The following is a 12,903-nucleotide window of genomic DNA, read 5'->3' as shown; positions in this document are numbered from 1 at the left end:
TATTTTGCCGACAAGAAGCAGATCAGAGGAAAAAAAGGCCATGGATCAACCAGAATTGGATAATTTTATCTCAAAGAATGGAGAATTAGCTAAAGATTATACAAAAACAAGTATTAACTATGCCAGGGCAAGCATGCAATGTTAGCATGTAGCATCTTCCATCTCTAATTTTAATTCCAGGTAGATCATGGCAAAGTGAATACAACATCCATTTGACCTAAGGCAATGCAAATGAATGTATGTTAGTCCAATCAGAGGGAGCGATATATCTTTGATCCCTTTGATTGCTCCTCCTATCTTTATTAAGTTTTCAAATGTCATGCACTTTGCTAAAAAATAATCCTTTAATCCTGATAAATCTATACCTCTCTTAATGGTGCTTTGGTAGGTAAAATGCCTGCAGGTGGTAAGGAGTGGAAAGATTCCTTGGCTGATGTTGAAGAAGGGACTAACTGCATAGAGCTTGATATACTGACCGTTTTTCTCTTAGAAGGTGGCACCAAAGCTGGAGGCAAGGACATTGGTACAGGTTCTTTCTCCAGTGCACAGTATACCAAAAACATAGCCTTCAAAACAGATGAATCAGGATCACGTATATTAAAATCATTTAACAACATTCACCCATTGAATTAACAAATTCAACAATAAATAAACTTCAAACTGTCTCAAATCCTTTTTTTAAGAAATTAGGTTAGGCAGGCCAGGTATGTAATCCCAGCTACTCACAAGGCAGAGGCAGGAGGATCATGAGTTTAAGACAAGTCTAGACAAAGTTAGCAAGACTCTATCTCAAAAACCAAAATATAAACAAAAAGGGGAGTGAGGGGAATGGGTCAAGTGGTAGAGTGCTTGCGTAGCATGCCCTGGGTTTAATTCTACAAAAATGAAAGAAGAAAGAAAAGAAATTAGGTTGGAGGAAAGACAGGAAAAAAGAGGAAGGAATAATACAAAGGAGGAAGAAAAACAAAGAACTCAAGTGAAGTAATTTTAAGAAAACATTCTGAGTACAAAAAAACCTAAGAAAACCCTTGAAGTTCTTGCAATGATAAAGACAAATAACAATTTTTAGTGAAAATGCTATCTGCAGAGTAATAATTTCCCTTATACATAGAGTGTTTGTAGAAACTAACACAAGATAAACCTAAGTCCAATAGAAAAATGAACAAAAAATATGAACAGATACTTTACAGAAAAGTAGATACTATAAATGGCCCATCCTTCAACATTAAAAAAAATATTCAAAAAATAATAGTCAATTTCAGTCTTAAGAAAACTACAAGGGCTGAATGTAGTGGCTCATGCCTGTAATTCCAGCTACTCAGAAAGCAGAGGCAAGAAGGACTGTAGTTTGAGGCCAGCCCCAGTAAAATGTTAGTGAGAGCCCACTTCAATAAAGCTAGGCATGGTAGTTCATATTTGTAATTCCAGCTAAATGAGACATATAGGTAGGAAGATCTCGGTCTGAGGCCAGACCAAGGCAAAAAACATGAGACCTTACCTAAAAAATGACTAAGGCAAAAAAGGGCCAGGGGCATGGCTCAGATGGGAGAGCACCTGAGTTCAAATCCCAGTATGGTCAAAAAAGAAAGAAAACGACAAGTTAAAATTATACTGAAATATCATTTTCTACTGTAAAAATCCAAAGTTTTATAATGTACTTTGTTAGCTAAACTATAGTGAAACAGGCAGTGTCATATATTGCTAGATGGCACTGAGGGGTAACAGAATATGCCATCCCTGAAAATGCCACTTCAATATAAACATTTTGAGCTAAAGGCAACTGAAAAACAGCATATACAAGAAAAGCTCTTTGCCCTCCCACTATTTACCTAAAAGCAGAATATAAATTCACAAAGGTCCCTCCTCCTCTAGAAGAAAGGACAAAAGTTCTTTCCCCAAACAACTTTCAACTTTTTTTTTTTTAGATAAGCTCTAGCTATGTACACAGAACTTGAAATCCTCCTGCCTCAGCCTCTAAGGAGCTTGGATTACAGGTGTGAGTTACTACCAGCAGCTAACTTTAGAATCTTTACCAGCCTGGACATGGCACATAGGAGAACCTACATAACAAACTTTAAGATGCTATACAAGCTTAAGTCCAAAGCCACTTAGCGAGTTCTCTTTCCCTGAATTGTCTCCCATGTATATGTGAAATACACGTTAATAAATTTGTTTACCTCCTGTGAATCTGTCATTTCTTACAAGGATCCCAGCCAAGAATTTAAAAGGGAAAACTGCTTTTCCTCTACAGAGCATCCCTAAGAAGGGTAAATTGGGAACATCTACCAAATTGTGAATCTATTTTCCCACTGGCTCAGCTACCTCACATTTGGGAACCTATCCTTAAATTTATCTGCCTAAATATGAAATTCTGCATAAAAATGACTATAACTGTGGCACTGTTTGTATCAGTACTCAAGAATCCATCAACAAAAGACTAGCTTAAAAAATTGTGGTATATCCATACAATAAAATACTATGAAGCAATAAAATAGGGAAGCATTTTGTACTTTTAACTGTGAATGTGCCTTCACAGGTATGTAACTATCAAAATTCATCAAGTTATGTACTTAAATTGGACGCAGTTAGTTGTACATAAAGTAGTCACTAATAAAACAGACCAGGAAAAAAAAATCATATAGTATTCTATGTGAAAAGCAAGAAATCCAAGAATTCAAGATACACTGATAAACATGAAAAAGTACAGTGTTAAACAGTGTGCATAGTATGTTATCTTCTGATTACATTTGGATTAAGAAATTCTAGGATGATAAACCAGAAACTAAGAAAAGTGGCTGATTATAGCATAGGGATAATTGGAGCAGTTGAAGGCAGGGATGGAACTGAGATTTTTTTCACTAAATGCCTTCTTATACTAATTTCAGAACCATGAGACTGTATTAACTATTTTAAAATATTTTTAACTAGCAAATAGTTAAAGCACTTGTACAAAGTGGAACAACCTGCCTATAGACTGTCCCTGGATGCAACCTTTCTGTTTTAAAAGATGCGAGGCAGTATATATGACAAACCTACAGCCAGCATTATACTTAACGGAGAAAAATTAAAACCATTCCCTCTAAAATCAGGAACCAGACAAGGATGCCCACTATCTCCGCTTCTATTCAACATAGTACTGGAATTCCTAGCCAGAGCAATTAGGCAAGAAGAAGGAATAAAAGGAATACAAATAGGTAAAGAAACTGTCAAAATATCCCTATTTGCAGACGACATGATCCTATACCTTAAAGACCCAAAAAACTCTATTCAGAAGCTTCTAGACATCATCAATAGCTATAGCAAGTTAGCAGGATATAAAATCAACATAGAAAAATCATTAGCATTTCTATACACTAACAATGAGCAAACGGAAAAAGAATGTATAAAAACAATTCCATTTACAATAGCCTCAAAAAAAATCAAATACCTAGGTGTAAACCTAACAAAAGATGTGAAAGACCTCTATAAGGAAAACTATACACTTCTGAAGAAAGAGATTGAGGAAGACTATAGAAAGTGGAGAGATCTCCCATGCTCATGGATTGGTAGAATCAACATAGTAAAAATGTCGATACTCCCAAAAGTAATCTACATGTTTAATGCAATTCCCATCAAAATTCCAATGACATTCATCAAAGAGATTGAAAAATCTACTGTTAAATTTATATGGAAACACAAGAGGCCACGAATAGCCAAGGCAATACTCAGTCAAAAGAACAATGCAGGAGGTATCACAATACCTGACTTCAAACTATATTACAAAGCAATAATAATAAAAACAGCATGGTACTGGCACAAAAACAGACATGAAGACCAGTGGAACAGAATAGAGGATCCAGATATGAAGCCACATAACTATAAGCAACTTATCTTTGACAAAGGAGCTAAAAATATACGATGGAGAAATAGCAGCCTCTTCAACAAAAACTGCTGGGAAAACTGGTTAGCAGTCTGCAAAAAACTGAAACTAGATCCATGTATATCACCCTATACCAAGATTAACTCAAAATGGATCAAGGATCTTAATATCAGACCCCAAACTCTTAAGTTGATACAAGAAAGAGTAGGAAATACTCTGGAGTTAGTAGGTATAGGTAAGAACTTTCTCAATGAAACCCCAGCAGCACAGCAACTAAGAGATAGCATAGATAAATGGGACCTCATAAAACTAAAAAGCTTCTGTTCATCAAAAGAAATGGTCTCTAAACTGAAGAGAACACCCACAGAGTGGGAGAAAATATTTGCCAATTATACATCAGACAAAGGACTGATAACCAGAATATACAGGGAACTTAAAAAACTAAATTCTCCCAAAACTAATGAACCAATAAAGAAATGGGCATGTGAACTAAACAGAACTTTCTCAAAAGAAGAAATTCAAATGGCCAGAAAACACATGAAAAAATGCTCACCATCTCTAGCAATAAAGGAAATGCAAATTAAAACCACACTAAGATTCCACCTCACCCCTGTTAGAATAGCCATCATCAGCAACACCACCACCAACAGGTGTTGGCGAGGATGCGGGGAAAAAGGAACCCTCTTACACTGTTGGTGGGAATGTAGACTAGTACAACTACTCTGGAAAAAAATTTGGAGGCTACTTAAAAAGCTGGACATCGATCTACCATTTGATCCAGCAATACCACTCTTGGGGATATACCCAAAAGACTGTTACTCCAGAGGCACCTGCACATCCATGTTTATTGCAGCACTATTCACAATAGCCAAGTTATGGAAACAGCCAAGATGCCCCAGCACTGACGAATGGATTAAGAAAATGTGGTATCTATACACAATGGAATTTTATGCAGCCATGAAGAAGAACGAAATGTTATCATTCGCTGGTAAATGGATAGAATTGGAGAACATCATTCTGAGTGAGGTTAGCCTGGCTCAAAAGACCAAAAATCGTATGTTCTCCCTCATATGTGGACATTAGATCAAGGGCAAACACAACAAGGGGATTGGACTATGAGCACATGATAAAAGCGAGAGCACACAAGGGAGGGGTGAGGATAGGTAAGACACCTAAAAAACTAGCTAGCATTTGTTGCCCTTAATGCAAAGAAACTAAAGCAGATACCTTAAAGCAACTGAGGCCAATAGGAAAAGGGGACCAGGAACTAGAGAAAAGGTTAGATTAAAAAGAATTAACCTAGAAGGTAACACCCATGCACAGGAAATCAATGTGAGTCAATGCCCTGTATAGCTATCCTTATCTCAACCAGCAAAACCCCTTGTTCCTTCCTATTATTGCTTATACTCTCTCTACAACAAAATTAGAGATAAGGGCAAAATAGTTTCTGCTGGGTATTGAGGGGGGGAGCGGGAGGGGGTGGAGTGGGTGGTAAGGGAGGGGGTGGGGGCAGGGGGGAGAAATAAACCAAGCCTTGTATGCACATATGAATAATAAAAGAAAAATGAAAAAAAAAAAAAAAAAAAGATGCGAGGCAGCTTCGAAACTTTCAGAAGATGGAAAGTTTCCATGTCTTCAATAAATAAATAAATAAATTTTTTTAAAGAAGGAGGGCGTTTCCATGACTATCTTTAACCATATGAAATAACTCAAAGTAATTTGAAACCTCTAGAAAGATTCTAGCAGCAACTGGAAGAAAGCTTGCATATTTCTTCTTGGTCTTTTCTTCCACTGAAAATTATTAATTCTCCAAAGAGGAAATTTGCTTCTGATTCTAAGTTACGTGGAGCTTTCAAGCAACAGTTATTAAGTACCCAATACAACTACAGTGACCCAAGATTGCTATGATTACTAATATTTTATAAATTAAGAAACTGAGGCTTAAACCAAGATCTTCTGGCTAATGCTCTTGCTTTATCAAGATTTGATCAGCATTATTAGTAGCATATATATGATTTTTCAATATCATGCTGTCCTTTACAACCAATAAAGCTCAACCTTAACCCATGGGTACCCAGATTTTAGCTGGTATCAAACCTTGACAGCTTGATAGCTCTGCACTCAGAATTGTGCAACTGGTAAGGGTGGGACTGGGTGGAAGAATATGCATTTCTAACAAATTCCTAGGTGATTCTGGTGCCGTGTGTCCAATGACCAAAATTTAATTATTTAACCCAAACCAAGAATTCTCTCTCCATACACTAGCCAACTAAGAAGGCTTTAATGTTAAATTTAGAAACACACAAACTTTTTTATCTCCCAAAATTTGAAACTCCAGAATGAAAACAACCTGGCTAGCACATACTTTCACAAGTCCACAATATATGTAATACTATATTGGCACTTTGCTAAGAGAAATGACTAGCACACACATAAAGGTCAGCACTCCTCGTGCTGCAGATGGAAGTCATTTCCTGGAAAAGTGGACACTAAACAAAAGAAGTAATGTCAGCCATCTGCTGTCAACAGACAACACATTTTTAAAGTTTAAACATATTAATTTTGTGTATCTTGAAATTAGTTTCACTGACAAAACTAAAGTCAAAATTTTGTTCAGCAAATAAAACATTAGAAGTGAACATAATGCTTTTGATATTGTTAGGTTGTGATTTTGTTCGTTTCATTACGCTGTCCTTCGTTTTATCCAAAGTCTGCCATGGGGGAAAAAAAAAAAAAAACAGCAATTAAATCAAATGATGCACTGCACTCACACCCCCGTCTTGGGAACCAAAAGCCAGTCTGACAAGGTTGCTGTGGCTTAGCAGCATTCTGACAAGGTCAGAATCTGCAGGTGCACCATGCCTCTATCATGGTGGGAAGGAACGCTATGGTTTCCCCTGACTAAAAAGGAGTTTATACTTAGTCAAGGACACTGGCAGTAAGAATGCAGGGTGAAAAACACAGAAAGGCTGTAACTAGGTCAGAGTGTTTTTGATGTTTAAGTCTCTTCCTCTTTTGTATAAAACTGGCTGAAAAAAATAAAATTTGCCAGTTGGTCATCAGCCTGCTGGCCCTCTCGATATGTGTCTTGTCTTGTCATTCATTCCTGCCCTGAGCCCTTTTGGGTTAAGGACCTCTGCGATCCCAGCATCCCTGCCCTCAAATCTAGTAACTAGTTTTCAAACTGAAATGTACTAGCAAATGCATTTGTACAGGTAGAGACAGACACTAAACTAAGAAGCATTTAGAATATTTCTTGGTGATTTCAAAATAAAAGAATTAAAATAAACTTAAACTTTACTCAGAGATAGTAAAGGAAGAAAGGATAGTTTTACTGCTATAATCAATCACCAGCAGCTGATTCCTACCCTGTGTTTCAAAGCAATATTACTCAAATTTTAGTGGCCATTAGAATAAACTGGGGGGGCTTTTAAACTGCAGATTCCTATATTCTGCCCAGTTTCCAACTCACTAGGTCTGGAGCAAGGCCTGTAGATTTGTGTTTTCTAATGGGTTCTCAGGTGTTACTGAGGGTGCTAAAGAGAAACTATATTTTTAGAAGTTTTCTTAGAAGTTCTACTTGCTCATTGGTCTACTCAAAACAGTTGGCAACTCGTTTTAATTTCTTAAAATAACAATCTGGGATGAAAACATCAAACAATTCTTGTGTCTTCTAAGTAGTAGATTTCTTCATCAATTTAGTTCAACAAAACATTTACTGAAAAATATTTGGCCACCAGGCACTGTGCTAGATGCAAGTAATACCAAAGTAGAAAGATCCTTCATTTTTACAACACAACAGAAGCAGTACATACATAAAAAATTAATTTCAGGGTTTGGAGTACAGCTTACTAGTAGAGCTTGTATCTGTCATATGCAAGGCCCTATGTTCAATCCCTAGAACCACAAAAAAAGAAGTTAATTTCATAAAATGTGATACATGAAGTATAGCCTCTTTATAAATCTCCAAGTACTAAAAACTCCTCCCAAAATAAGGACCCATTTTGTCACTGACAAAAAGTTAAACAACTATCAATCTAAAAATTTACCCGCCAGAAAAATGAAAACTTAGAAAGAATGGAAAAAAAACAATAGAAAGACACGAGTCTAGACTCTCAAAGAACAGGGTAAGAAAAGGAAAAAAGTGATTTTTCAGGGGAGAAATCTGGCAAACACTAGCTCAACTAACATTGACATCACCAGTGATGTCATATGGATATCAGCTTACCCTCTGATATCATGTAACCCTCTGATATTTGATGGCAAAGGCATTTCAACTCTTTGATATTCTTGAAAAAATTCATACCTCTAGTGGGGTATAAGAAAAGGTAATCGTGAGGAAAATATAAGACATGCCTAAATTGAAAGACAGTCAGAACAGTTAGCCAGTATTACTCAAAAACATCAAGGTCATAACAAACAAGGCAAGACTGACAAATTGTCTTAGACCAGAGAAACTAAAAAGACATGGCAAGTAAGTTCAATGTGATACCCTAGAATAGATCCTGAGACAGAAGGGAAAACTGGTGAAACTCAAAAATCTCAAGTTTAGTAGCAATTTATCAATGTTAGTTTCTTAGTATTGATAAATGTATCATAGTAATGTAACAAGAGAAAACAGTAAGGAATACTGGGAAAACTCTCTGAACTATCTCTGTAACATTTCTGTAAATCTAAAATCTTTCCAAAATTTAAAGTTTATAGAGTATGACTCTAGAAAGCTTCAGGTTTATCCCTGGCTCTGCCACCAACTACTCTGCTTATAGGAGCTAATTTTTTGAATTTGTAAAAAGTCTTATCAAATTCCAAAAATCTGTAAGAAAGCACAGTATAAGCTCAGTCACCAAATACTAGATTACAACATTTACAAGCCTTCCAATTAAATATAAAAGGCAGCACTTTTACTGCTAATTATACTATTTCACAGGCTAGGACTACACACTTGTAGAACTCACTCCATAAAGACAGCAATAATTATGATTTTTACTCATTTCTTTCATTTAATGGCAATAGCATAATTTTATATATATTTTGAGTTTTCAAACTCATACCAGAAAGAAAAATTTGACACTTCTGCAAAATGCCCCCTTAATATTCAATCAGAAACTTTGCTAAGGTAAATGAGTCTGAAGCAAAAGCCAGGAAGATATAGTTCTAATATCTTTACACTCTAATCAGATTATTTATCAATAAGTAATGATACACAGTCATAGGTGTTTTTAAAAGTCCACATTCAAAGTGATAGATGTAACTTATAAAGTCTATATTTGTGTGTATGTGTATACACACACAAGAGTTTTTAAAGTCATTTTAGTTGTGTCTAGAAAACCCATACCGTGACATAGTCTGACTTTTACAAATTCACTTTAAAAAAATGCTCAAAGGTACTCTAGATTCTGGATTTGTAGTTAAACTTTTGGTTTCAGAGAATATGAAAAGACATTTACATTTGAAAAATATACGGCCATTCATGAAAGGCTCACATGGCAACAGAAGTGCCACAAGTTAGACTCTAACTTCATTGATTCCAACAAATGAAAAAATTAAACCAAAATTCCCACTTAATGCTATAAAAGAAAAAAACAGATAATGAATTTTAAAGTTAAGTCCAGAACATAAAATTTCAGGCTCAATCAAATTTTGGCTTATCAGTGAAATGTTATCTCTAAAAAACGAAAAAAAAAATCTGTATTATCATTCAACACCAAGTTAGGATCATTCATTAACTTCATTTTTAATTCCAGAGGAAATGAGTTAAGTTTTTAAATTTTTTTTGCAGACAGGGTCTCACTATTTAGTCCAGGCTTGCCTTGAACTTTCAATCCTCTTGCCTGTAGCCTCCCCAGTGTTAGGTTTCACAGGCATATGCCACAATGCCCAGCAAGCATAAAAATTCTTAATGTTATTTCAAGTTTTGATTAATTAGTAAAATAAGGAGCTGGGAACAAGGATCAAATGGTAGAATGCCTGCCTAGTAAGCAAAAGGTTCTGAGTTCAAACTCCAATAATACCACAAAAAAAAAGATATGCTTGGGGTGAGGGTGCGGTGGGATGGGGACCTATTTTATACTTCAACAAACCAAAACTGTGCAGAGTATAAACTACAGCCCAAAAGGACTAATCATATGAGGAAATACATTAGCTTGACAATTCATTATTTAGGAAGATAATTTAAAACGTTCAGGTCTTAGTTATTTCACCAGTGGAAAAGTATTCTTTTAAATTCTTTCAATTTTCAAAGAAAAGTGAGACCAACTCTTCAAATTCATTTAAAAAATACTAATGTTTATAAATAAGTAAGGGCAAGTCTTATAGTTTTAGTTGTACTGGCTATATTACAGTAATTATAATTTTAAAAATTTGTGCAGAGCTGGGTATAGTGACAGATGTCTGTAGTCCCAGCTAATCAGAAGGCTGAGGTAGGAGGATTGCTTGAGACCAGCAGTTCAAGGGCAACTTAAACAATATAGCAAGATCCATCTTAAAACAAAAACAAAAACAAAAAAAAAATAGTATAAATGTTTTTTCATGAAAGTAAAGGTGAAAAAATACTAGTAAAACTCCTCTAATACTGAACAAATCTGCTGCAAAAATTCTAGAACTCGAAGAAATAAACTAATTAAGAAGAATCTAGAATTCAAATTGCATAAAATGTTCTAAAATCTTCTGAAGTTGGGAGATAAGGAGAAAAAAGAGAAATAAAATAAATCAAAAGGTCTCAATTCACGAGAGTGAGGGTTAACAATCTTGTTTTGAAATACTGAATGTGATAAGTTTGAGTAGAGGAAAAAAGCATACTATTAGTGGTACAGGACATTGTAATAGAATTCTTAGCAAGAGTAAAGGGATAGATGAATCAACTTAATCAGTAATAAGGAACAGAAATAAAGGGAAAATAAATAGATGCAGAAGTGAAAATAAAATCAATACATGCATAAAAACATAACTGTTAAATTACGTAAAACATTAAAAATAAGCTAGGCACCGGTGGTTCATGCCTGTAATCCTAGCTACTCAGGAGGCAGAGATCAGGAGGATTGCAGTTAGAAGCCAGCACTGGGCAAACAGTTCACGAAATTCTATCTAAAAAGAAAAAAGAAAAAAAAAAAAACCTAGGGGCTGGCAGAGTGGCTTAAGTGCTAAGAGCGCATGTCTAGCAAGCGTGAGATTCTCAGTTCAAACCTCAGTGCTACAAAATAAATAAAAATAAAAACCCTACATTCTAAACATGAAAGTGCCATTTTCAAGAGATACACAATAAACAGAAATATCAGGTAATTCAAACAAAAAAGGAATAGGAGAAGTTGTATATAAAATCATACAAGTTAGAATTTAAAGTTGGAAAAAATTTTGAATATACATAGAGAAAAAGCAAATGTGGCAAATGGTTAACTAGTAGTCTAAAAGAAAATACAGGAGTATTTATTATTTAAAATAAAAATTAAATTAGTAATTTCTTACAAATATGTTATTATCCTTTTTATTTTGTTTTGGCAGTAGTAGGGTTTGAAATCAGGTCTTCACACTTGCTAAGCAGGCGCTCTATAATTTCAGCCACTCCACCAACCCTTTTTTGTGTTGCATATTTTCCAGATAGGATCTTTTGAACTATTTGCCCAGGCTAGCCTCAAATCATGATCCTCCTGATCTCTATCTCCCTGAGTAGCTAGGATTACATGTATAAGCCTGTAATGAGTGCCCAGCTCATTATTCTTGCATTGTTTCTCTAATAAAGACTCATTTTTGGGGGGCTGGGGTTTAGCTCAGTGGAAAATCGCTTGCCTGGCAAGTGCAAGGCCCTGAGTTTGGTCCCCAGCACTGAAAAAAAAAAAAAAAAAAAAAAGACTTATTTTTATTTAAAAAAAAAAAAAAGTTGCCTAGAAAAGGTTTCAGGACATATAAACAGTGTTTCTTCACTTACCTTAGAATATATTACTGTTTTGAAAATGAAAATAATATTACTCTTCATCTAACTATATTAACACAAATGATTTTTTAAATCCTTCAATGTCTTACCAACACAAAGATTTTACACCAATATTCTCAACACAAAACCATGTATAAAGTATTTATATGCAGAGTTGACAAAGTTTCAAAGTACAGCATTACCAAATCTCTTTAATATACCTTTCCCAAAAACACTGCACATTGATAAGTCAATGTTTGCCTTATCAAGTTATCAATCCCTGATATATCACTGGAATAAACTTTGTTGCCATTATGAGTGTATCTCATACCATTTCCCAATCACCTGAATTAACCATTTCCCAATCATTTGAATCAAGACAAAAGTGACTAGGGACCTGTGACCTGTGAATTCAGGTCACATTAAGTTTCTGCTTCTGCATTTTTAAAATGTGATATGTATTGTATTTCATTTGGTTCTTGTGGGAAAAATACAAGAATCAAATTTATGAAAGAATCAAAAAAGAAAAGAAAGGACATACTCAACAAATCTAATATAATGGATTTAGAGGAGTCTAATATAAGTCTAGAATTCATCAAACAGAAATGGTGGCATATCTACAGAACGTATATAAAAATGTTGTGAACTTGGCAATAAAGAAAACCATAATAAATTTCTTTGAGATTTTATAGCCCAAATATTAGTCATAATTCAGTAAGTTGAAAGTATATACTTATGTAACAAAAGACAAGCTTAACTACTTTGAAATCAGAAGATGTATTCCTAACTAAATGTCAAAGAAAACTAAAAACTAACCTAAAAAGTAAAGAAAAGGAGAACACTTTGTAGCACTGTCTATGGAATACATTTACACCTATATTCAGAGGAAAACATAACTTTTAAATGATTTCAATGTGAAAGAAGAAACAACAGAACTCGTAAATCATTTCAAGAAGTTTTTTAAAAAGAAGTGGCAACTGCCTAGCAAGCATGAGTTTAAACCCCAGTGCAGCCGGGGAAAAAAAAAAAAGAAGTAATAAAAAATGAAAAGGGGGCAGGTGGCCAAAACAATGTATACATACATAAGTAAATGTAAAAATGATAAAATAAAATTTAAAAAAATAAAGTAAGTGAAAAG

The 12,903-nt window shown here is 34.8% G+C and overlaps 1 protein-coding gene across 4 annotated transcripts in view; it reads right to left on the bottom strand.

Annotated features, from left to right (window-relative positions):
- Nucleotides 1-12,903, bottom strand: part of Eps15 (epidermal growth factor receptor pathway substrate 15) — a 141,131-nt gene that overhangs the window by 81,996 nt on the left and 46,232 nt on the right. For all 4 annotated transcript variants that reach the window (XM_074080161.1, XM_074080158.1, XM_074080159.1 and 1 more), the window contains one exon: nt 477-566. In XM_074080161.1, coding sequence (XP_073936262.1) covers nt 477-566 — 90 coding nt within the window. The remainder of the gene's footprint in view (nt 1-476; nt 567-12,903) is intronic.

The sequence above is a fragment of the Castor canadensis genome, chromosome 7 (assembly GCF_047511655.1).
Source record: "Castor canadensis chromosome 7, mCasCan1.hap1v2, whole genome shotgun sequence".
Taxonomy (NCBI): Eukaryota; Metazoa; Chordata; class Mammalia; order Rodentia; family Castoridae; genus Castor; species Castor canadensis.
Note: the sequence above shows the minus strand (reverse complement) of the source record. Positions and strands in the feature narration are given on the sequence as shown.